At 34.5% G+C, this 21,041-nt stretch overlaps 3 protein-coding genes across 3 annotated transcripts; 2 read left to right on the top strand and 1 right to left on the bottom strand.

Moving 5' to 3' along the window:
* LOC133691813 (zinc-finger homeodomain protein 2) lies at window positions 1–1,486 on the top strand. The gene has a single exon (XM_062112408.1). It carries the CDS (start codon window positions 343–345, stop codon window positions 1,135–1,137), a length of 795 nt encoding a protein of 264 aa, XP_061968392.1. The 5' UTR covers window positions 1–342; the 3' UTR covers window positions 1,138–1,486.
* Window positions 1,487–7,920: 6,434 nt separating this feature from the next.
* LOC133692834 (GEM-like protein 1) lies at window positions 7,921–11,206 on the bottom strand. The gene is made up of 4 exons (XM_062113982.1): window positions 10,751–11,206; window positions 10,562–10,663; window positions 9,826–10,097; window positions 7,921–8,386 (listed from the first exon to the last, which is right to left on the bottom strand). Exons 1-4 carry the CDS (start codon window positions 11,067–11,069, stop codon window positions 8,207–8,209), a joined length of 873 nt encoding a protein of 290 aa, XP_061969966.1. The 5' UTR covers window positions 11,070–11,206; the 3' UTR covers window positions 7,921–8,206.
* A 5,827-nt stretch (window positions 11,207–17,033) lies between these two features.
* On the top strand, window positions 17,034–20,680 carry LOC133691281 (transport inhibitor response 1-like protein). Its single transcript, XM_062111713.1, has 3 exons — window positions 17,034–18,067; window positions 18,562–19,063; window positions 19,149–20,680. The coding sequence occupies exons 1-3, from the start codon at window positions 17,421–17,423 to the stop codon at window positions 19,905–19,907; spliced, it is 1,908 nt and encodes a 635-aa protein (XP_061967697.1). The 5' UTR covers window positions 17,034–17,420; the 3' UTR covers window positions 19,908–20,680.
* The last annotated feature ends 361 nt before the right edge of the window (window positions 20,681–21,041 follow it).

The raw sequence follows: 21,041 nt of genomic DNA, 5'->3' as shown, positions 1-21,041 counted from the left end.
GTAAGACACCTCTTTTCTGCAGGCCAGGAAATCGATGACCACACTCTCCTTAACCTCTTATCTTCTCTTCTTATGATCTAAAAAACGAAAAGCAGTTGTATTACTGTTGTTATTATTTTTGAATTATTTTTTAATCTTTTATACACATATTAATCCCATATAAATACGAGCTTTTATCAACGGCTTCTTCACTTGGTTATTATAGGGTGGATCGGCTCACAAAAAGCACCGGCCATGCCATGTAGATCTTCTCTATCAACAAAAAAGAAAGCACCATCAGTGTAGACCAAGAGAGAAAGAAAGGAACAAAAAAAAGAAAAGATCAGAGAGAGTGGGAAAAATATGGAGTTTGACGAGCACGAAGACCAAGAAGAAGAAATGACGGGGATGGCGGTGATGCCACCGGGTTATGACTCAATTAGCAACTCAGTTGCTGCTCGGTCAAAAATTGGTCCTGCAGGTGGTGGAGGAGAAGGTGCTTCAACAGCAACGGCAAACACAAACACAAGAAAATCTTCAATCAGATACAGAGAGTGTCAAAAAAACCATGCGGTGGGAATCGGTGGACACGCACTTGATGGTTGTGGTGAATTCATGGCCGCGGGGGAAGAAGGTACTTTGGATGCACTTAAATGTGCAGCGTGTAATTGCCACCGTAATTTCCATCGCAAAGAGTCTGAGGGAGGTGGAGGTGGAGGTGAGGTAATATTATATCACGGCCATCACCACCAGCAACAGCCACAATTCTCTCCTTGCTATCGTGCTCCCCCACCGACCGGGTATCTTCATCACTTGACACCAACCCCGCAGTCAAGGCCACTAGCCTTGCCGGCTGCTTCTGGTGGGGGTGCTGCTGCTGCTGGTGGGTATAGTAGGGAAGAGGAGGACGTGTCTAATCCGAGCAGTAGCGGTGGTGGTGGAGGAGGAGGCGGTAGTAGTTCAAAGAAGAGGCATAGGACAAAGTTTACGCAGGAGCAGAAAGAAAAGATGTTGGCTTTCGCGGAGAGGCTTGGTTGGAGAATCCAGAAACACGATGAGGCTGCTGTGGAGCAGTTTTGTGCGGAGACTGGGGTGAAGCGGCATGTGCTCAAGGTCTGGATGCATAATAACAAGCACACCCTTGGTAAGAAACCCTAAAAAATTTTGGAACATGAAAGACCAGCATTTGTTATCATGGTCATCTCCTTCTTCCAGGAACTGGTGATTAGCTACTTACTTATTGGTGTCATGGAGATACTGAGAAGTAGTCATCACTAGTGCAATTTGGAAGGGGAATATTGGAAAAGTTGTGATGTCAATTTAACTAGGGTTCTTAGCTAGTGGCAATTTTTTATTTTCTTTTGTTTTGTTTTAGTTTCTTCTCTCCTTTTAGTTTCATCACGACTGTTATTCTGAATACGTTGTTGATGATGGGCCATTGCTCAAATCGCAGCATCTTCTAACTGTACGTAGTTTCTTTATTTAATTTAAGCCTATTTGAAACCTAGCTAGTCATTTGTTTAATTTAAATGGTTACCTGTTTTCCTTGAATCTCAATTACGAAATCGAAAATAATTACTCGACCTGAGAAAATCCTTGGAAAACAACCACACTATCATATCCTTGAATTATATATATATATATATATATATATATATGTATATCAACTCAGTTGTCTAATTCATGAAAGATGAGTGCATAAACAAAGCCAAAAACTGATGGGTTTGTAAGTTAGTATCATGTGGCGATGATCGAAGAGAATCCCGAATTGAATCAAGACGTGTTTGGCATGCAAAGCTGCAATTTCTTGTTGCCTTTCACAACTGTCACCTTCTCCTTAATCAATTCCCTCCCTCTCTCTTAGTAATTTGCGTTTGCACTCTACACACTTCGACTTGATATACCATGAGCAGAGCTCAAAACCACTGAAAAAGGGCTGTGGACAACCGTGCTCACAACAGTGGTGGATCCCTAGCTAATAGTGAGGGTTGTTGTGAATCGAATGTCAATATATAGCACTCGATCTCTACTCCATTTTTCGTGCGAAAACTCGGTTCATTTCTTCATGTACCATCTTCATACCTAATCCTCCATTAATTGCTTTCTCACTTTCTCTTGCCTACAGTTTTTACCAACTTCAATTTTTTTATATACATATATATATATATATATATATAACAAGTTAATAATCTTCGTTTAACTTTGGTGATCCCGAGCCATCTTTTAATCAATTCCTTCATGTTTAATCAATTCTTTCATGCTTCTTCCGCTTCCTCTATATTTTTTTTCCTCGAAGTACTTGGGAAATTAAAGCAAGGCAATTAAAGTTGGAAAGTGGTTGCTTATTAACACAGCAGTACTATATCACAGTCTTTTCCAGTCATTTTTGCAGACCTTGTGATTGCCATTTACTCATGCACATGGAAGGAAGACTCAAAATACCTTTTAAAAGTAGGCTTTAATTTCTTTAATTTTAATCATAGATTTCACTTTAATTTTTTTTCTTGGTATGAAGGGTATAGCCTACATATATATACACTTAAAATGGATCAGTTTCAGTCGACAAATTCCCCAAGCTTAATTAATTGGGAGGTCGCCCCATTATTTTGCTAATTTATACACACACACACACACACACACTAATCATTTGATCATCGTTTTCCCCATGAGTCCTCCCATGCATCACAATATTTGGAGACAAGAATTGATTTATCTTAAGAATACTAAATAACTGCTTGGATAATTGAGAGAGGCTGCCTATTCTCATTGTATTTATGTTTCATTCAGTTCACCTACTTGATGGGACTATTTAATATATAATTCACTCGTTTACTATAAAAAAAAAGAGAGGCTGTCTATTTTTCTCTAAAAAGAAATGCAATGCATAAAGAAGCTAAACAAATGTGTAGGTGAAGTGAGAAGTGGAAAGTGGAAACTCGGGCATATTATACATATAGACAAGTAGATGTTGGAGAAAGGCAAGTAATGAATAGAGAGGCTGCTAAGACATTTGAAGCTGTCGGAAAAACGATCTCAAGTTCGGTCTCATGTTATGTTGCTTGCTTTTTATTCTGTTCCGTCGAGGGACATGTGGGCTCTGTCGTCCAAAAAAGAGAACGGAACAATAATAAATGGGGACTGACATTACAGCTAATGTATGTGGTTGCATCTAACTTCTAACCACAGAAGAAGACCAAAGCTCTTTTCATTGGATTACAACATCTCTGAACCTCATTAAACTCATCTCCTGCCATCCACACACACACACACACACACATATATGCTAACAGTAACAACTAACAACAGCTCTTTTTCTATCCAAAAGGAATTGATTATTTTACTAAGTTTGTACACTGCGTTTCAGTTCTCTTAACTAGGAAACTTGAGGTAATTATATGCAAGCATGTTGATGTTAAAAATCATCACACCGACGGATAAAAAACAAAATTCTTGTTCCTTATTTTTAGGGTTTGATGAGCTGTAATTCTGCATGAAGTCTTTCATTTCGATTGATTGCCAAGGAACAAAAGACACGCACGCACACAGTTATTTGGAATAAGGAAAGGAAAAAAAGAGAGTCGATTATACAGCACGTCTGGTGCGCAGCAAGTGAATTTCATAGCCTAAGTGCTTTACGTAGTCGTCATATATATATACTAGAATGTTTTTCAGAAACAAAACGTGAATTATTTCCCTCTACAAGCTCCCAAGATTTTTAAGGACATCGGTGGATGCGATTTTACTTCAGTACATTATATTTATTGACGAAGCAAAATGCCAGAAACTTGTATGGGTGTAGGGTATGGTTGGATAAAAGTAAAATCCCATTGTTGCAAGTCAGGGCTATTTTTGGATGCTAAGGACTAAAGATGCATCGCAATCAGCTCTTTCTTTATACGGGCTGACAGGTTAAGATGCCTCCTCCGTGACCACCAACATCGCTTGTTCCATGAAAATTCAATTTAGTTTTTCCAATCCCTTCAAGTACCACATAAGCGACAACAGCAGAAGGAAAAGTAGGGAAAATAAACGATTAATATTTGGAGATTACTAGTTAGCTGGCTAGTTTTCATCAAAATTAATCAATCACCAGGCTTCTTGTAATATGCAGCGGGGATGACATGATGAGCTCGAATATTTGACAGTACAAAAGGCGAATCTCTAAAATCAAAATGGGGTGCCCACTATCATTGAATCGTAATTATACTCGTGAATGAGTGTTCTTTATTACCAAAAAATAAAAAAAAATAAACGCCAACAGAAGAACAAGAAAACTTAGTAAGATAATTATAGAGTTCACAATGATCATGAAAGGCTCTGTGTTCTGATCCCAAAAGAAATGACCAAGCGTTTACACATGCATTTAATTCCCTTTGGCTGAGAGATGGTGTTTGAGATTACGATGATAATTGCTTTTTAAAGTATGTGTTTTTTTAAAATATGTTTTATTTAAAAATACATTAAAATAATATTTTTATTTATTAAATTTTATTTTTAATATTAACATATTAAAACGAATTAAAAATATAAAAAAATAAAAATATTTTTTAACCTGAAAAACTAACACACTCGTCAAAGAAAGTAAACAGAGATTTGACAATTGGCATGAGATGTACGGATTTGATGTCCTCTTAAGTAATTTAACGTTAGTATATGTTAATTTCAATTGCAAGACTTAAATAACCAGTCATTATGTAGTAAATCCAATATTTGAAGAGCAAATTTGGAAGAAATAATTAATGAGGGACTTTATTGAATTTTATAAAAGAAACTTAATTACAAGAAACAAGGACTCAATTAAAAAAGAAAAATATTTCTTGACGGTTTCAAGGTTGTCCAGGACTCTTAAACTAATTAAGCTTAATTTATTATGAATACTAACTCCCTCAATAACGTTTCACTTTATACAAAAATTGGAAATTCAAAAATTGAATCTAAACAACAATTTGAATTTGAACTGATTCGGAAAATTATAAATAGATTTGAGCTAATTTGAATTTGATATTTCTTTGACGACTAGGACACTACCATTTTTATCCTCACTGGGACATGTGTTGCCTCCTTAGCTCAAGAGATCCAAGCCCTCCATTTTTCCTTCAATAATCTTAGTCATTGCTTCTTTGGCAACCTACCTCGATTCACTTTACCTTATCTCCCAGACACCTTGTCTAAAACACAGAAAAAAAATTACCATAACAAAATCAGATCATTACAAATTGGAATTATTTATCTTTGGGCATGTAGTATGGGAATTAAAAAAACAACTAAAACAAATGGGTTGGTTTCATTGTTTATATAAACAATGAAACAATTCAATTTTTTTTTAATCAAACCCTTCTATAGCCCAATTAGAAGAAATTAGCTTGAAATTATGGTTAAAATATAAAACTGAAAGATAAGAAACTAAAATATGAAGAAATTAAGTAACAAATTTTATCTATTTTTCAATCATTGAGTTAGAGAGATGAGAGATTCACTTGAAAACAACAAGGAGAGTGAAAGTGGTTGGTTTAGCCAATTTTTAGTAATGAAACTCATCGTTCTTGGTGTTAAATGGTTTTATTCAATAAGAAAAGTTCGATTATTATGAGTTTTGTCTATAAACACACCTAAAAAAAAAGATCGGGTTCCATTTTGATTTGGTTGGTTTTTATTTTTTTATGTGATTTTAGGGTATTTTGGGGTTGTTAGATGGTTTAAGGTTATTTATTAGGTGTTTATAAATAAAAATAGGTTGAAAAAAAATTTTCAACCTAAAAAACTCACTCCTAGAATTTTTAGCCACCACATTGGTAGATGGATTTCGGTTAATCATCTGCTATTGTTTTTTTTTAATAAGGACAGATAACTTATTATCCACTCTTTAAAAAAAAAAAAAAACAAGGCTCACTCATGTTAAGCCTACCTCATGCCTGTGTGCCTAAGCTTTTTTAAAAAAAGGCTTACGCACGCTGGCTCATTCAAGTTTGCGTGCATAAGCTTCTTTTTATCGCTTAATGTTAGGTTTTTTATTAATTTTTTTATTTTATCTTTTAATATTTAATTGATTTTGAATGGGTTTTTATTTTTTTATCATGTAATAAAATAGAAAAAAAATTGAATCAGTAGAGTCCATGACTCGAGTCACAAATTTGATAGGTTAACACGAATTAACCTGGACTGTTGATTTTTTTTATTATTATTATTATTTTGCCTTTGAACCCGTTAAGTTGACAAAGTCACATTAAGACAACTTTCCCATAATTTAATTTAAAACTTGTACTAGGCAAAGAGTCAGGTTGGGAATTTTCAAATGTAACTTGTTGTACCTAGTTTAATGACAATGCCAAAAAAAATTTCATAGCCTAGATATTATTTTTCACTTTCAAATTTTTTTTGATCCTACACGCAACATAGCATGAGAAGTTACATTTCTTACTATTCATTTACTAAAGGTTCAGTTATGATATATATATATATACACTCTATTTCTCATAATATTTTATTAAATAGTAATATAAAATTATTATTAGAGTTTCACTAAATATCATAATTTTTTTAGTTATACTGATTATTTAACATAATATTAGAATTTTAATGATTAAGTGGTTAAAAAATTAAAAAATCAATCACAAGCAAGTGGTGTGCATGTTCAAATTTTTAAGTACTACTGGATTTATGTAAATTTATATTTCAAATATTTCTGACGTAAAAAAATGCCTAATAAATAGTATAAAATCATTATTGACAACATTTCACTCAACAATTTAGATTTATTAATCAAACTAGTTGTTTGACACATTTACTTGGTATCTCCTAATGATATAAAATAACAGTCATGTAAGAATTCACCCACAAAATTTTGAAGGACATCAAACTTGTAAGTAAATTTCGAATCTGTCTGCATTGTCTCATTTTCTTAAGAAAAAAATTGATTTTTTTTTAATATTAAATGTAGTACAAGGACATCATTATTTTCATATTATACTCAGATAAATTGTGATTTATTATTTGTAAAGTTATTAAACTTAGCTTGACTAAGTATTAAGTAATGAATTGGAACTCAGTTTCAGATGAATTTAAAATAGCGGTGTTTAAAAAGAATATATTACCTTGAAAAAATAAAAATTCCTGTATATCAGTGGATGCACATTTTATTAGCTGTTTCGCTGTTTCGCGGGTTGTTTTTTTCTGAGGGCAGAAGGCCAAAAATTATCCCCTTCATAATTCTGGCGATAATTGACTGTCCTCAAGTAGCTTTCTGACCGCCACACATCAACCTGCTCTTCGTCATCAGTCTTGTTTACTATAAAATATTCAGCTTGACTGCTTTTGTTTTAAGAGGTCTGGTTCATATTTTCTTAAATTAATCACGGGATTTCTTAAGCGGTCTTGGACGTTTCTGAATTATTATTTTTTTCAAAATGTACTAAAAAATATATAAAAATCGGCAATGCAACAAAAGCAGAAATGATGTTTTGTGAGGTTCAAACAAGGGGCCATGCTATTGATGAATTTCAAGTCTATCTGCCATTAGTCGTGTTAGGTTATCCTCTTTTCAGCTTGCCAGTTGGGACTCAGACAGAAAGATGTCCTGGGCACTGACCGAATTCAGGATGGGTTGTCAATCCAGGACCCTACATGGGATTCCGACGTATTTCTAGGCCTGCTAGTGCTTATCAGGTTATCGCATTACCATATTTGCTTGGTAAGGCTGGGCCAAACTATACTCTAGGCCAGGCTTGGTTTACTCTATCGTAAATCCTAGTCGAAGTGTAGTCGAGCATTAGAAATCCGTCTTCTTGGATGCGTGCAAAGTCACTTCACATCAAACCGACGCAATCCTCTCATCTCACCGGAGAATTTAAGCAGAAAGGTAGAAATATGCTGTAGGAGCTATTCATAATGATCCTCAGTGCAGGGGGAGAAGGTACGGAAATAAGGAGTTCAGAAAAAAAAAAATGTATGGAATCACGAAGCTTGTTTCTCATAGATTTAACTATTAATCTGACAACACGCATCATATCACAACTAAAAATAACAATCAATGTTTGGATGACAGAGGAATACCACATCGATTTCACAAGCGCACGCAACATGCATGTATATGTTTCCCATTGTATTCCAGATTCTGCACAACTATCAATTTTTATCTACAAATTGCAGCGTAATGTTCTTCTTGGGGACATGATGGAAATTGCAGGCCTAATTGCATCGTAAGGAGTGGTGCTGCAATGCTCAATACACATCATGGAGCGGGGTGCTCCAATGCTTGTTGAAGACTTTGAACAGCATTATCATAGTATACAAAACCCATGAACCAAAATTCATGGTTGTCAGCAGATATAATCTGGATATATTTTTCAGCTGAATTGACTTTGCTAGTGGATGGATTGACAGCCTTCAGCTGATGTAATGGAATAACAACCTGCGTACATACACAGAAAAGAATGATATAGATAAGAAACTTGATGAGATTAGAACTAGATTTTATTCCAAAAGCAAGAGGACCAGACAAAGGTATGCATGTTAGCCTACATTAGGATATAATCAGTAACAAGCAAAGAGCCAGTAAATTCCAATTACATCAGATCCTATTTCCACATTTATAAAATCCTCTGCTTGTTTAACTGGAGGAGAAGCCAGTGCTCTAATACAGTTGTTTAAATGAAAAGGCAGCAGCATTGATAAAAATCACTTGTTTTGTTAATCCCCTCAAGGTCAACAAGCAAAATTGCAACAACAATGCATGTGCACCAAATCCCCGGGTCCAAAGCAAAAGAGGACTTGGCACTGCAAGTTACATGTTGCTATGGTTTATTTTCAGCAACATAAGTTTTCCTGGATAGAAGAGAGGGTTTTTCTCTCAAAAAAGTTATTTTTTATGCCACAGATAAAACTTGAGCAAAGTCTTTTAGTATGAAAGATTCCATGGATAATTATGAAACATCAAGATTCTAAGTTAAAGATTTTGCTCCACCCTTCGATAGCTGTAGATAGCCATGTCATAGTCAATCACTATTGATTCATCAATGAATGTAGCAACAGAACAATATGTGGAAAAATAACTACGATCATCAGCATTAATCTTGGAGACAATGGAGCATTGTCAGAGTTGTCTACCAGGAAACTTAGCAAAGCATGACCACTAAGAAAACTGCTTGAGGTTTCTTAGATCCTCAAAGTGACATGGTATCTTGGATTGATAATTAACAAACAAGATGCAAGGCAAGGGCGGATAAGTCCTCAAAAGTATCAACTAATGGTTGTACTATAAACAGACTACAGAAAAGATCCCCCTTAATAACACGCATCCACACTACACATTGGTCTTTGAGAAATATTTGAATGACAACAAGAGAATACTTTATATAACATGTTAATAACCATGACATCTGCAGGATGAAACCATCCAGCATAGACTGCGAGTCAGCATGGAGGATTCGTTAACTTGTGACTAGTAAATACTCAACCTCTATATAAAAAAAAATTCTTAATGCAATGCTATCAACTAAAAGATTTGTTAGCTTGAAAGGTCGTGAGTAAATGCATAAATTGTCAAAGGTTTCATGCACATGCTTCTCACTTGAATCAAGGATTTTCATATTGTAAACTGGATTCTCAAGGCATTTTCTTATTCTTCCTAGCAAATAAAACAAATCTGTATATTAAACCAATAATATAATTCTTGCAGTCATTGGAGATGGAATATTCATGGTGATGACCCGAAATGAGAAAAACAGTTTTCCCAGTGTGTAAAGGATTGTAAAATATCCATTGCCAGAAGACTGGTCACGCATGGTTGGCTCCTATAGCATGGATATATAAACTATGTTGCCAAAATAATGAAAAGCACAATGCGCATACCTTATAATAGCTCCACTGAGATTGCTCACCAACTTTGTAAGACAAAGGATTGTCACTGCAGAACGCAAGCTTTGCTGTTGACAAATATAGAACTCCCATAACTGGACCGGCAGAAGTGGATAGGTAGCATGCAAATGTCTTCACAAGTTTCTCCTCGGGAACGGTCTCGAAAGTTTGTTGAAAAATCTTCTCATAACCACCTTCTGCAAGAACTTTGGTTCCCTGAGCAATTCTCCCCACAGCAGCATCAGCAAAACTAGGGCCTGTCTTCACTGGTCAAAAAGCATTTTTAAATGAGAAAAGTTCACTGAGAAGATGGCTAAACATGAAATTTAGTCAATCAAGTGTAGACAATTAAGCTGAAAAGGTCTGATAAAGATGCTTGAAGCCAACAATATTGTAACGAAAAACCATCTTTTCAAAAACATCAAGTTGCAACAAAACATCAAAACGCAATAGAACCACAATTAATAGTCAGGAGAGGATAAAGGGGGCGGGGAATTTCACCCAACATCTTAACAAAAAAGAGAGAGAGCATGACTAGAGTTCTACGTTAATCATGCAAGGAAAAGAATGCATATCCATCATAAATAGTTCATCAAATGCAGAAGCGGGCCATATAACATTATTATCATTTCAGTCTCCCAAAAGGTAATAGTTGCCGAACAAATCAAATAGCATCGGCATTTACCCTAGCACAAACATAGAAAAAAAAAAGAACAAAAAAACAGCATACAGTGTTGCCACATGTTGCCAGCAAGATCCTCAGCCTTCTTCGTTGCCTCTGCCGCCTTCTTTCCCCATTTCCCTAACACATCCTTCACCGCCTCCACTGTATCTGCTCAGAGAAGATCCGAAACGCCATTTAATTGATTAATTTTTTTTAAAAAAAACAATAAATTAAATAGTAATTGAAGCAAATTACTCTTGGAGGAAGAAGGAGCAACGGGACCAGGAGACACGTAGGGATTGGACTCGGCCGGCATGGTAGTGGCAGCGGTTCCGGCGATAGGAGATGGGCCAGGAGGTTTAGACTGTGTTGTTGATCCCGTGGATAGGTTGGCCCAATTCTCAGGAGAAGGAGCGACGTCTTTAGGGTCTAGCTTTGGGTAGGGAGCGTAATCAGAGGTATGAGAATTGATGTTCTTGTACTTGTCCTCGACCTCCGCGAGCTTTTCAGATTCTAAATCTGATGATGATTGAGGTTTCCTGGTTTGATCGACCTCTTCGTTGCTTTGATTCATTTTTATTTTTATTTTTATTCTGTTGCTTGGACTTTGGATCTGTTTAACAGAAAGACGAGAGAGAAATAAGATTAGGAGCCAGAAAAATAATGTGAAAAAGAGTTTGTAGCATAGACCTATGAAGCGAGGGGAGGGGAACCTGGGTCGACGGTTAAATTTTATAGATTCGGATATATTTTGGTTTTGTTTGGTAATGTATTTCAATTATATTTTTTAAAAATTTTAATTTTTTTAATTTTAAATTATTTTAATATTAAAAATAAATTTTAAATTAAAAAAATTATATTATTTTAATATATTTTAAAATAAAAAATACTTTAAAAAACAATATTTACTATACTCAAAAAAAGAAAAAGAAAAGAAAAGATATTTTTAGTGGTAAATGGAGTTTCTGTATAGGCTTCCTATTTTGATTATGATTTTCTCCGGGTTGAAGGAAGGAATCTATGGACCCGATGTGTTTAATGCGATTACTAGAAGGTAATTGAAACTTGAAAGAGAAGTCCGGATATTGAATGGGCTTTTATCAAACCCAACGACATGTTTTATTTATCCACTAATACTAGCCTCTCTTTTCTGACTAAATAATCGGCCCATAATCTTTCATGGAAGAAGTTTCTTTTATTTTATTGAATTTTGTTTCCAGAGGCCTAGTAGTGTTTCGGCCGTGGGTGGGTTCACTTTTGCTTGATCGTGTGTTCTCCGGGCATCACTACCCACTCGTATAACAACGTCACCACCACGATATATACTTTTAAACCTGGCTTCTGGCTTCCATTTTGGATCTTCTGTTGGCTTAAGTGCATTTTGTTATGAAAAATAGAGGCTTCGACTTTGGAAGACAGAGAGTACATGAAGTTTTATATATATATAGCCTCTTATTAGAAATCAGTCTGATAATGGAGTTCCTGAGTAGACAATGTTTGATATTGGAAACAAATGAACAAGAAAAATTTATTTGCGTGTTATTATATTTTAAAATCCAATACATTCAGAATTCAGGTTTTCAAGTGTTTAGATAACGAGTAATTATATATTCACGTCATTATTCTCTTATCCAGAGTTAAAGAAATTGAAAAATAGTGGTACAAAACATAATACCTGCAAGATAGTTCTTTTTTGTAGGGTTTAGGAATCCTCCAATGATATAATCAATTATTTTTAGTAAGAGATTGTAATAAATAAGAAAATATACTTTAAATTCTAAGAACAAGAATTTTTGCTCTTGTTTTTGTATGATAAATACTCTAAAAATACAAATACAAATACTTAGATAATAAAAATAGTAAAACATTTACCTGAATAATTTAGGGGCATATATACCCCTTGAGCATAAATATAGATAATGAGTGATGAATATCTCTTACACAGTATTAATGTTGATAGAAATATGATAGACACTTGAAAGATTTTTATACACTTATGGACATAGAGAGATGATTATTCTTGACTTTTAACATTTCATATTAAAAGTTATAATAAACAAACAATGTCTTGTGACCTGACAGATACTTAAAAATGTATTTTTATTAAGGTTTTATATCATTATATTGCACTTACAATATCATTAAATTACTTAACTTAAACATGATTTATAATAACAATCTGATGATATAAGTATCTTTAATTTATAGTAAATACTCGGTTTTTAATGTAGGTTTGTAAAACATACATATCTCTAATTTAAATGAATAATTGATGAGTTTAATTATTGAAATTGAGGTTTATGTAAAGAGATAAAGAAAGGGTTAGGCTTAGAGAAGAAATCCTAGTTGGGCTAATTCTATTTAAATAGAAAGATCATTCTATTTTTAGGTTATAAATGGAGTTATCAACTTCATATTCAGGTGTGGTTTATCTTGATGGAAAGCTAGAATGTAACCCTAAAATATTCATGAAGAGCCTAATACTCAATAATATTGTTTTTCTGTTCAATTCTTAGCAACAAAATAGAAGTTGGAGTTTGTCATGCAACCTAAATATTGTTCAATATTCAACTCATATTTGGAGTTCTAGAAGTCCATATAATCTCATTCTTTTTTTGTTGTTGGAAAGATGATATAAATACCTTCAACTTTCATAAAGATCATTTGTTCAAATTATGATGTTATCAAAATATTTTGTCTAGCCACCAAATTAATTAGCCATCATATCAATAGTTTTAAATTCAAACCCATAAAAAGAGGTATTTTTCATTCATTTAGACATCTTGGTTTTCAGATCAAGTTTCATGCTCTTGTTTTCTTTCTTTGTATTTTTGTAATATTCAAGTTTTATTTCATGTCATATTATCATTAATCTCTTATTTATACTTATCATTTTCTTTATTATACTTAGTTAATTTATATCATATTTATGTTATTATTTAATTTATTTATATTTTTCTTTTAATTATGTTTAGTTAAGTTTATTTTTTTTAATGTGAAAATGTTACATTAATAATGTAAGAATAAGTTTAGTACAAACTCAACATGGACTTTAATGTTTAAATTTAAGAAAGTTTGATATTAACATGTATTGTAATTATTATCTTGATCAATATTAATACCCTTCTTGTTAAGTGATGAGTTTTGGTTCGTGATGTACAATTCTTGACATAACAAATACTTGATTCTTTTATAACTTGATTCGTTTATAACCTACATCTTTTGATGCATATCATTATTTCTTTATCAGACTACTCTCAGCAACAACAGAAGAAGGTGATGAGGAGTGGATGTCAGAAGTCACATCCAAAGTATATAAATTTAGAAAACTGATTTGAAAATTGTTATAAGATCTTTCTTCCTCTGAATTTAATTTGTAAGTCAGGGTATGAAGGGGAAATGTCAGGTAAATTACAGGTGCGAAGATCAAACATGATAGTATTTTTCCCATAAACAAATGTTAGGATAACTATAAAATGATAAGCATAATTAAATCCAAGTCTAAATCTTCCAATTGCAAAAGGTTTTTCTAGTTTGCTTTCTTGACCACTAGGAAAGATAGCAAAAATTAAGCTTAATAGGTATTGATGATTTGAATAAATTCAAATTGGTGGTTAGGGTTTCATGTTTCAAATAGTGAGTTTTTTTAGTGGCAATTTTGTTAGATTTTTATTAGATGACTAGTCACGCTATGTTATGGGTCGGAGCAAAACTTTTTTTAATGTAAAAAATATATGTTAAATGATAGGGAACCCGCTGGTGTTGTCATTAAACCTAGTTTAGTGGGGTCAAACTTGAAAAATCTTGACTTTATTCCTTGCTTAGTTGAGGTTTCAAATAAAGTTATATGAAAAATATCTCAAAATAACTCTATTGACTTGACATGTTTAAAGATAAAAAAATCAAAATAAAAAATACAAATGATAGAAAAAGATCTGGGCACATGGGACAAAGACAACATAGATAGTAAAAACATGGTTTTACTTAAAAAAAAATAACTCAATACAATATTTTTTAAAAACATTAAGATGAAAAATATATTAGATTAACAAGTCAACATGTTAAACTTATGATCTAAGTTATAAACTTTAATGGATTCAACAATATTTTTTTTAATTTAATTACATGATAACAAAATATAAAGAGCAATATAAAATTAATCAAATATTAGATAATAAAATTAAAAAAGAAAATACTAATAAACAAATTCATTAAAAATTCAATTTAAATGATGAAACTGAAATAAAAAAGTTAGGCCAAGCGTACAGGCCTAGATGAATCAATAAGTTTGGGCTTGAGGCAGGCCCATACACCTAAGCCATACTTTTTTTCCTTTTTAAATCATTTTTCTTTTATTTTTTTTAAAAACAAAACAAATAATGTGTCGTCTTCTAGGTGTCAACTTATAATTTAGGCACCACTATAGTGACTAAAAAAAATGAGATTGGGTTGAAAATTTATTTTTCAATTCATTTTCATCCAAAAACACCTATTAAATATTATAAAAACCTTCATAAAACCACCTAATAACCTCAAAACACCTCAAAATTACCTAGAAAAAATATCAATAAAATGAAAAAAAACTCTAAATAGGGTGGTTCAAAATAACCATCATTAAACTCTTATAGTAAAATAGAACCTGTTAACACCAAGAACTATAAGTTTTTTCTATAAGATGTGGTTTAATCGGTAACTTTTTGCTTCCTAGCCATTTTCCAGTAAATTAAAATTTAAAACCAAAATAAAAATTATAGTGAATTTAAGATTGACTATATATTTTCTTTATGTTTTTACATTTTAGATCTTTATTTTTGAGTTTTGTATTTTTATAATAATTTAAAACCTATTTTCATGTAATCAAATTATAAAAGAATTTAAATGAAAAAAAGTTTAAAAATAGAAAGAAAAAAAAGTACATGATGTAAAATACTATTTTCAGATTGGTTATTCACCAACTCTTTTAGTGTATAGTTAAAGTTAATTATTGTAGTTGATGTCGTTTCTTCACTGGCCAAGACCGTTTCACGAGAATACACTGCACATTTATATGATGTAAATATTATTTTCGATTTTTGATGTAAATATGACTATAATAAAAATCCACCAAAATCCGGTGTTTTTAAGTCCCCTATTCCGACCCGTTGTTAGCAATTCCACTACCAAGAAAGAAAAAAAACAAGTCATGCTTACCCGTTTTATTTAGTATTCCATTAGCAGTTATTTTTTTAAAATATATTAAAATAATATTTTTATTTTTTAAAATTTATTTTTGATTCAATATATTAAAATAATTTAAAAATAAAAAAATAATTTTAAATAAAATAAAATAAAATTTTAACAAACAACGGAGAAACAGGTTCTACGTACCAAAATGAAAACTTTAACAGGCTCGTGTAAGAGTGAGATTTGCATGACTACAAAGATATAAAAGTTGATTAAGAGCGTGATTTCACGTGAATAGTTTCCGCGTGGACAAGACATAAATCTGACAGTGCCACATCGGTTGTGTCAGCCTTTGTTCAAAGTAGCTCGTCCTGGAGCTTGAGTAACGACCTTCTGGGTACTTCTTTTGATTGGGCCGTGCACTATACTCTCCTCCAGTAACGCGTAGAGTTGAGGCTATTGCTTAGAAGTACAATGGATCCTTACAAAAATATCCTTCTATTTTTGTTCATTTGAAAAGAAAGTGTCATATTTCTGTTATTTACCACTCCCACCCGTTGACTAGACAGACCTTTTTTTTTCGTGAAAACCGCTCCTGATATTTCCCTAATCATCGATTCACGCTTTCTTCATTTTCATAAATATTCACTTTAGCCAGGCTATTCTCCGTCCATCCTTGAACGAGGTCAAATATAATAATTCAAACGAGGTCAAAATCCAAATATTACACATTCAATTATCTCTATATTTTTCATACTCGTTTTCCATTACGGATAATTGGATGTGACTAAACCTCAGTCATCAAATAAATATACAAAATTTATATATATATATATATATTATTGTTTAAAACATGAATATTACTTCTTCTTTTTATTTATCAAAATAGATATAGATTTATTTTTATTAATAAGATAAAGAAGTTAATTATGAGAATGAATTCCATCATCTTTTTTTCCTAGGAGGGTGATGACAAAACTTGAATAGACTAGAAGATAACCTCGGTAAATTATGGCTTGTGTCTGTGAATATAATTGTGGTTGCTTTTTAAAATAATTTTTAAAAATAAAATAAAATATAATAAATTTTTATTTAAACCGTATTTTTAACCCTACCGAGAGCGATATCTAGTCATTAATTTATCACAAACACAAGCATTATAAAAATAAAAATTCAAGAAAATAGAGAGCCATCCGCAAAGAAATAAAAAATAAAGGGTCATTTCACAAAACCAAGAAAAACTTTGTAGATGCTCCATTTCAACAAAACCAAAAGAAAAAGAAAAAATAAGAAATGAGTGAGGAGAGAAGGATGAGTAATTAAAAGACAAAAAAAAAAAAAAAACTTTTGTTAAAAAGAGGGGGAGGGGAGAAAGAGAAGAAAACCCCCAAATAATGGAGGAGAAATGTGGAGAGCCATTGGATATTGCAGATGAGAGAGAGAGAGAGAGAGAGTAAGAAGGCAGCATGGAGAATCCCAATGCTACTCAGTCTAGTAGACACCACAGCCTACTACTCTTCACACCCTTCTTGTCACCAATTATACTCTAAATAATCAAATTCCTTCACTTCCTTGCATCCTCCCCACAATCTCTCTTCACTAATCTCTCTCTCTCTCTCTCTCTCTCTATCTCTCTCGCTCTCTGCCCATAACCCCAGACTCAACTTCTCTCGTGATAAAAAAAAATAACTCAAAACTTTCCCCAATCGAAAACCTTAAGAAAGAAAGAAAAATCATACTGTTTTTTTCCTCTGAAATTTATATGATCACCAACAAAAAGCCTAGATCATCAGACACTGACTCTAATTATATGAGAGACGATCGAACTGACATGTCAGAAGACGACGACCGATCTCCGCCGTCGGATTCAATCGCCAACGATTCTTGCCCAACACGGACCTGCACTCCTGGGTCCGGGTCGGGTTCGTCTTCCATCCCCGAATACTCAGCTCCATACCCGGACCAAGTCCTCGAAAACGTCTTAGAAAACGTTCTCTGGTTCTTAACCTCACGTAAGGACCGAAACGCTGCGTCATTGGTTTGTAGGTTATGGTACCGGGTCGAGGCTATGACCCGATCCGATTTGTTTATCGGTAATTGCTACGCGATGTCTCCAGAACGCGCTACGTCGCGGTTTACCCGAATCCGTTCGGTGACGCTAAAAGGAAAGCCAAGGTTTGCTGATTTTAACCTGATGCCGCCTAATTGGGGAGCCCACTTCGCGCCTTGGGTCTCTGCTATGGCAAAGGCTTACCCTTGGTTAGAGAAGATTCATTTGAAGAGGATGTCAGTGACAGATGATGATCTGGCTTTGCTTGCGGAGTCATTTTCGGGGTTCAAAGAGCTCGTACTTGTTTGCTGTGATGGGTTTGGTACTAGTGGACTGGCTGTTGTGGCTAGTAAGTGCAGGTACGTTGTTTTTTCACCTTCATAGATCTGATTGCATTGTTTGTTAATCTTTCTAGGTATTTGGTTTGTTTGTTAGCGGTTGGTTGTTAAAGTTTGAAACTTTGTTTTGATTCATGTTTATGGAATGAATGTTTAGATCTTTGTGGAGCTAGAAGCTGTTTCAAGATTTGGTCTTTTGCTGGGTTGGGATTTGTTTGTCTGTTTAATTAAATGGATTTTTGTAGCAATATCTGAATCTAAGCAATGCTGTGATATTGGGGAATTAATTTAGTGATTATGGATATAGCTTTTTGATCTATAAACTTTTGGAACTTTTGCTGGCTATGATATTGTTGGTGATTTTTATTTCGTCTTTTCTGTTTGTTGGTCTAAATGATGCTTTTTTGGGCAGTGGGGATATAAAAGAGTGGAACTGAAATTATTGAAATTTCTGATGAGAAAGTTGTTGTCTGGTGGACTTATAGTATGTTGTGTACTGCTCTGTTTGTGTACAGGCAACTCAAAGTGCTTGATCTGATTGAATCAGAAGTATCGGATGATGAAGTGGATTGGATTTTGTGTTTTCCAGATACCGAAACATGTCTTGAATCCCTGATTTTAGATTGTGTAGAATCTCCCATTGATTTTGATGCACTGGAGAGGCTGGTGACTAGGTCCCCATCACTTAAGAAACTTAGGCTAAACAGGTTCGTTTCAATTGGGCAACTATACCGTTTAATGGTTCGAGCACCGCAGCTCACGCATCTTGGGACAGGCTCATTTAGCCAATCGGAGGATGTGGCTCAAGGTGAACTGGAACTAGATTATGGCTCTGCGTTTGCTGCTTGCAAATCATTAGTTTGCCTATCTGGATTCAGGGAAATCATTCCAGATTATTTGCCTGCAATATACCCCGTCTGCGCCAATCTCACTTCACTGAACTTTAGTTATGCAAATATCAGCGCAGAACAGCTCAAACCAATTATAAGCAATTGCCACAAGCTTCAGACTTTCTGGGTATGTGTTTTGTTGGGTCCCTTGTTTAAACAGAAACTGCCATGAAATGTGTGTTCTGAGAATGTTTTTGGTTTTCATTGTCCAGGTTCTTGATTCAATATGCGATGAAGGACTTCAGGCTGTGGCTACAACTTGCAAGGAACTACGTGAGCTTCGGGTTTTCCCTTTTGAAGCTAGGGAGGACATCGAGGGCCCTGTTTCTGAAGTGGGCCTCCAAGCGATTTCAGAGGGTTGCAGGAAGCTCCAATCTATTTTGTATTTTTGCCCGCGGATGACAAATGCTGCTGTTATAGCTATGTCAAAGAACTGCCCAGACCTTGTGGCCTTCCGTCTCTGCATAATGGGACTCCACCAGCCTGATCATGTCACTGGAGAACCTATGGATGAAGGGTTTGGAGCCATTGTCATGAATTGCAAGAAGCTCACTCGACTTGCAGTATCTGGTTTATTGACTGATAGAGCTTTTGCTTACATTGGAAAATATGGGAAGATTGTAAGGACATTATCGGTTGCTTTTGCTGGTGATAGTGACATGGGGTTGAAGTATGTGCTTGAGGGCTGTCCCAAATTACAGAAGCTTGAGATTAGAGACAGTCCATTCGGGGATGCAGCTCTACTTTCTGGTCTGCACCACTATTACAATATGAGATTCCTTTGGATGTCCGCTTGCAAGTTGTCCCATCAGGGATGCCAACAGATTGCTCAAGCATTGCCTCACCTGGTGGTGGAAGTGATTAAGCATGAAGATAATGTGGACATGGATGAGTATGTTGATACATTGTACATGTATCGGTCTCTTGCAGGGAGAAGACATGATGTGCCACGATTTGTTTCCATCTTGTAAGGCATTTGTACTAGAAGAAGTTGCATCAGCTGTTCTGATGGTGGCTGTGGGCATTTTTTTGCCCGAAATTAGATTTGACGGGTACCTTTTTCATAGCCCGTAAGAAAGTCATGGTGATCCTTGCTAGAGAAAGTTGAGTGAAACTTCAGTCCTTGGGCGGTGTTGTTGCAAATGGCATTCAAGCCAGAAGCCTGATATTTTCAAGAGGACAGACATATCTGGGGGGGGGGGGGTATATCTGCTGCAAGGTACTGGACCACCATTGGATCTTGTTGTATCGGTATGCTTCTAAATTTTATTTCTTTTTTGCTTTTCATATTCATTTGATCATAAATGAGAAGGCTCCCAGAGGATAGGGATGGGTGTTGAGGTGCATGGAAAGAATCGTCGTTTTATCCTCTTTGTATGAAGAAATCAAGATGGGTTGGAGATTTGGAAAAATTAAGGATCTTTTCTTCCGCTGAGTGCCACCAGTGAAGGAGAATCAGAAAAGGCAAAACCAATGAGCAAGCAATCGCAGTTGAAAGAAGTTAGTATCTTAATTTGATTCAAATGGTAGCTTAGTCGTAAGGTGTAGATGGTGAAAACTAAATGCCCAGACTTGATTCGTCTCTCTCTCTCTCTCTCTCTCTGTCTCTCTCTCAACGTTTGTTTTTTTCAGATGTGTTGTTGTAGCACATGACTGTTGAATTTATTATTTTTATTGTTAGCCAATGTGAGATGGGTAATAAATGCCAAATATGCAGCATGTGCATGGACCATACACATCTTTAGTGGGAATGTGTCAATACTCTCTCTCTCTCTCTCTCTCTCTCTCTCTCTCTCTCTCTCATTTATTTCCCTGAATGTGGAACAATCAATTGACAGAGAGGCCACTATTTAATTATGTATGGAAAGTGTTGTACAAGTACATGTTGCAGCCCCCCTTGCCCACCGTGTGGGGCTCCATTGGGTGAGAATCCCAATCCTCAAGGTTATGGACGGGTCTGATCATTTCTCATTTCTCATTTCTCGTATCTCATGTTCCTCCGTGAGAGTTGTTGTAACTAGTGTTGCAAATGCGAACTAGGTTGTTCACAAGGGAATCTGGTGGTTTGATCTATTAGCGGTTGAGAATTACTACAGGTCTCTTTG

Source organism: Populus nigra, chromosome 4 (genome assembly GCF_951802175.1).
Source record: "Populus nigra chromosome 4, ddPopNigr1.1, whole genome shotgun sequence".
NCBI lineage: Eukaryota > Viridiplantae > Streptophyta > Magnoliopsida > Malpighiales > Salicaceae > Populus > Populus nigra.
The sequence above is the reverse complement of the archived record's forward strand: the minus strand, read 5'-3'. Positions and strand labels throughout refer to the sequence as shown.

What these genes read in the sequence shown, in the direction of transcription:
- LOC133691813 (XM_062112408.1), top strand. Translation starts at nt 343, where the DNA reads ATGGAGTTTGACGAGCACGAAGACCAAGAAGAAGAAATGACGGGGATG.
- LOC133692834 (XM_062113982.1), bottom strand. Translation starts at nt 11,069, where the DNA reads ATGAATCAAAGCAACGAAGAGGTCGATCAAACCAGGAAACCTCAATCA. An exon ending in TGCTCCTTCTTCCTCCAAGA is followed by an intron (nt 10,664 to 10,750) that starts GTAATTTGCTTC and finishes TTCTCTGAGCAG; the next exon opens with ATACAGTGGAGGCGGTGAAG. An exon ending in CTCAGTGGAGCTATTATAAG is followed by an intron (nt 8,387 to 9,825) that starts GTATGCGCATTG and finishes GTATGTACGCAG; the next exon opens with GTTGTTATTCCATTACATCA.
- LOC133691281 (XM_062111713.1), top strand. Translation starts at nt 17,421, where the DNA reads ATGATCACCAACAAAAAGCCTAGATCATCAGACACTGACTCTAATTAT. An exon ending in GTTGTGGCTAGTAAGTGCAG is followed by an intron (nt 18,068 to 18,561) that starts GTACGTTGTTTT and finishes GTTTGTGTACAG; the next exon opens with GCAACTCAAAGTGCTTGATC. An exon ending in ACAAGCTTCAGACTTTCTGG is followed by an intron (nt 19,064 to 19,148) that starts GTATGTGTTTTG and finishes TTCATTGTCCAG; the next exon opens with GTTCTTGATTCAATATGCGA.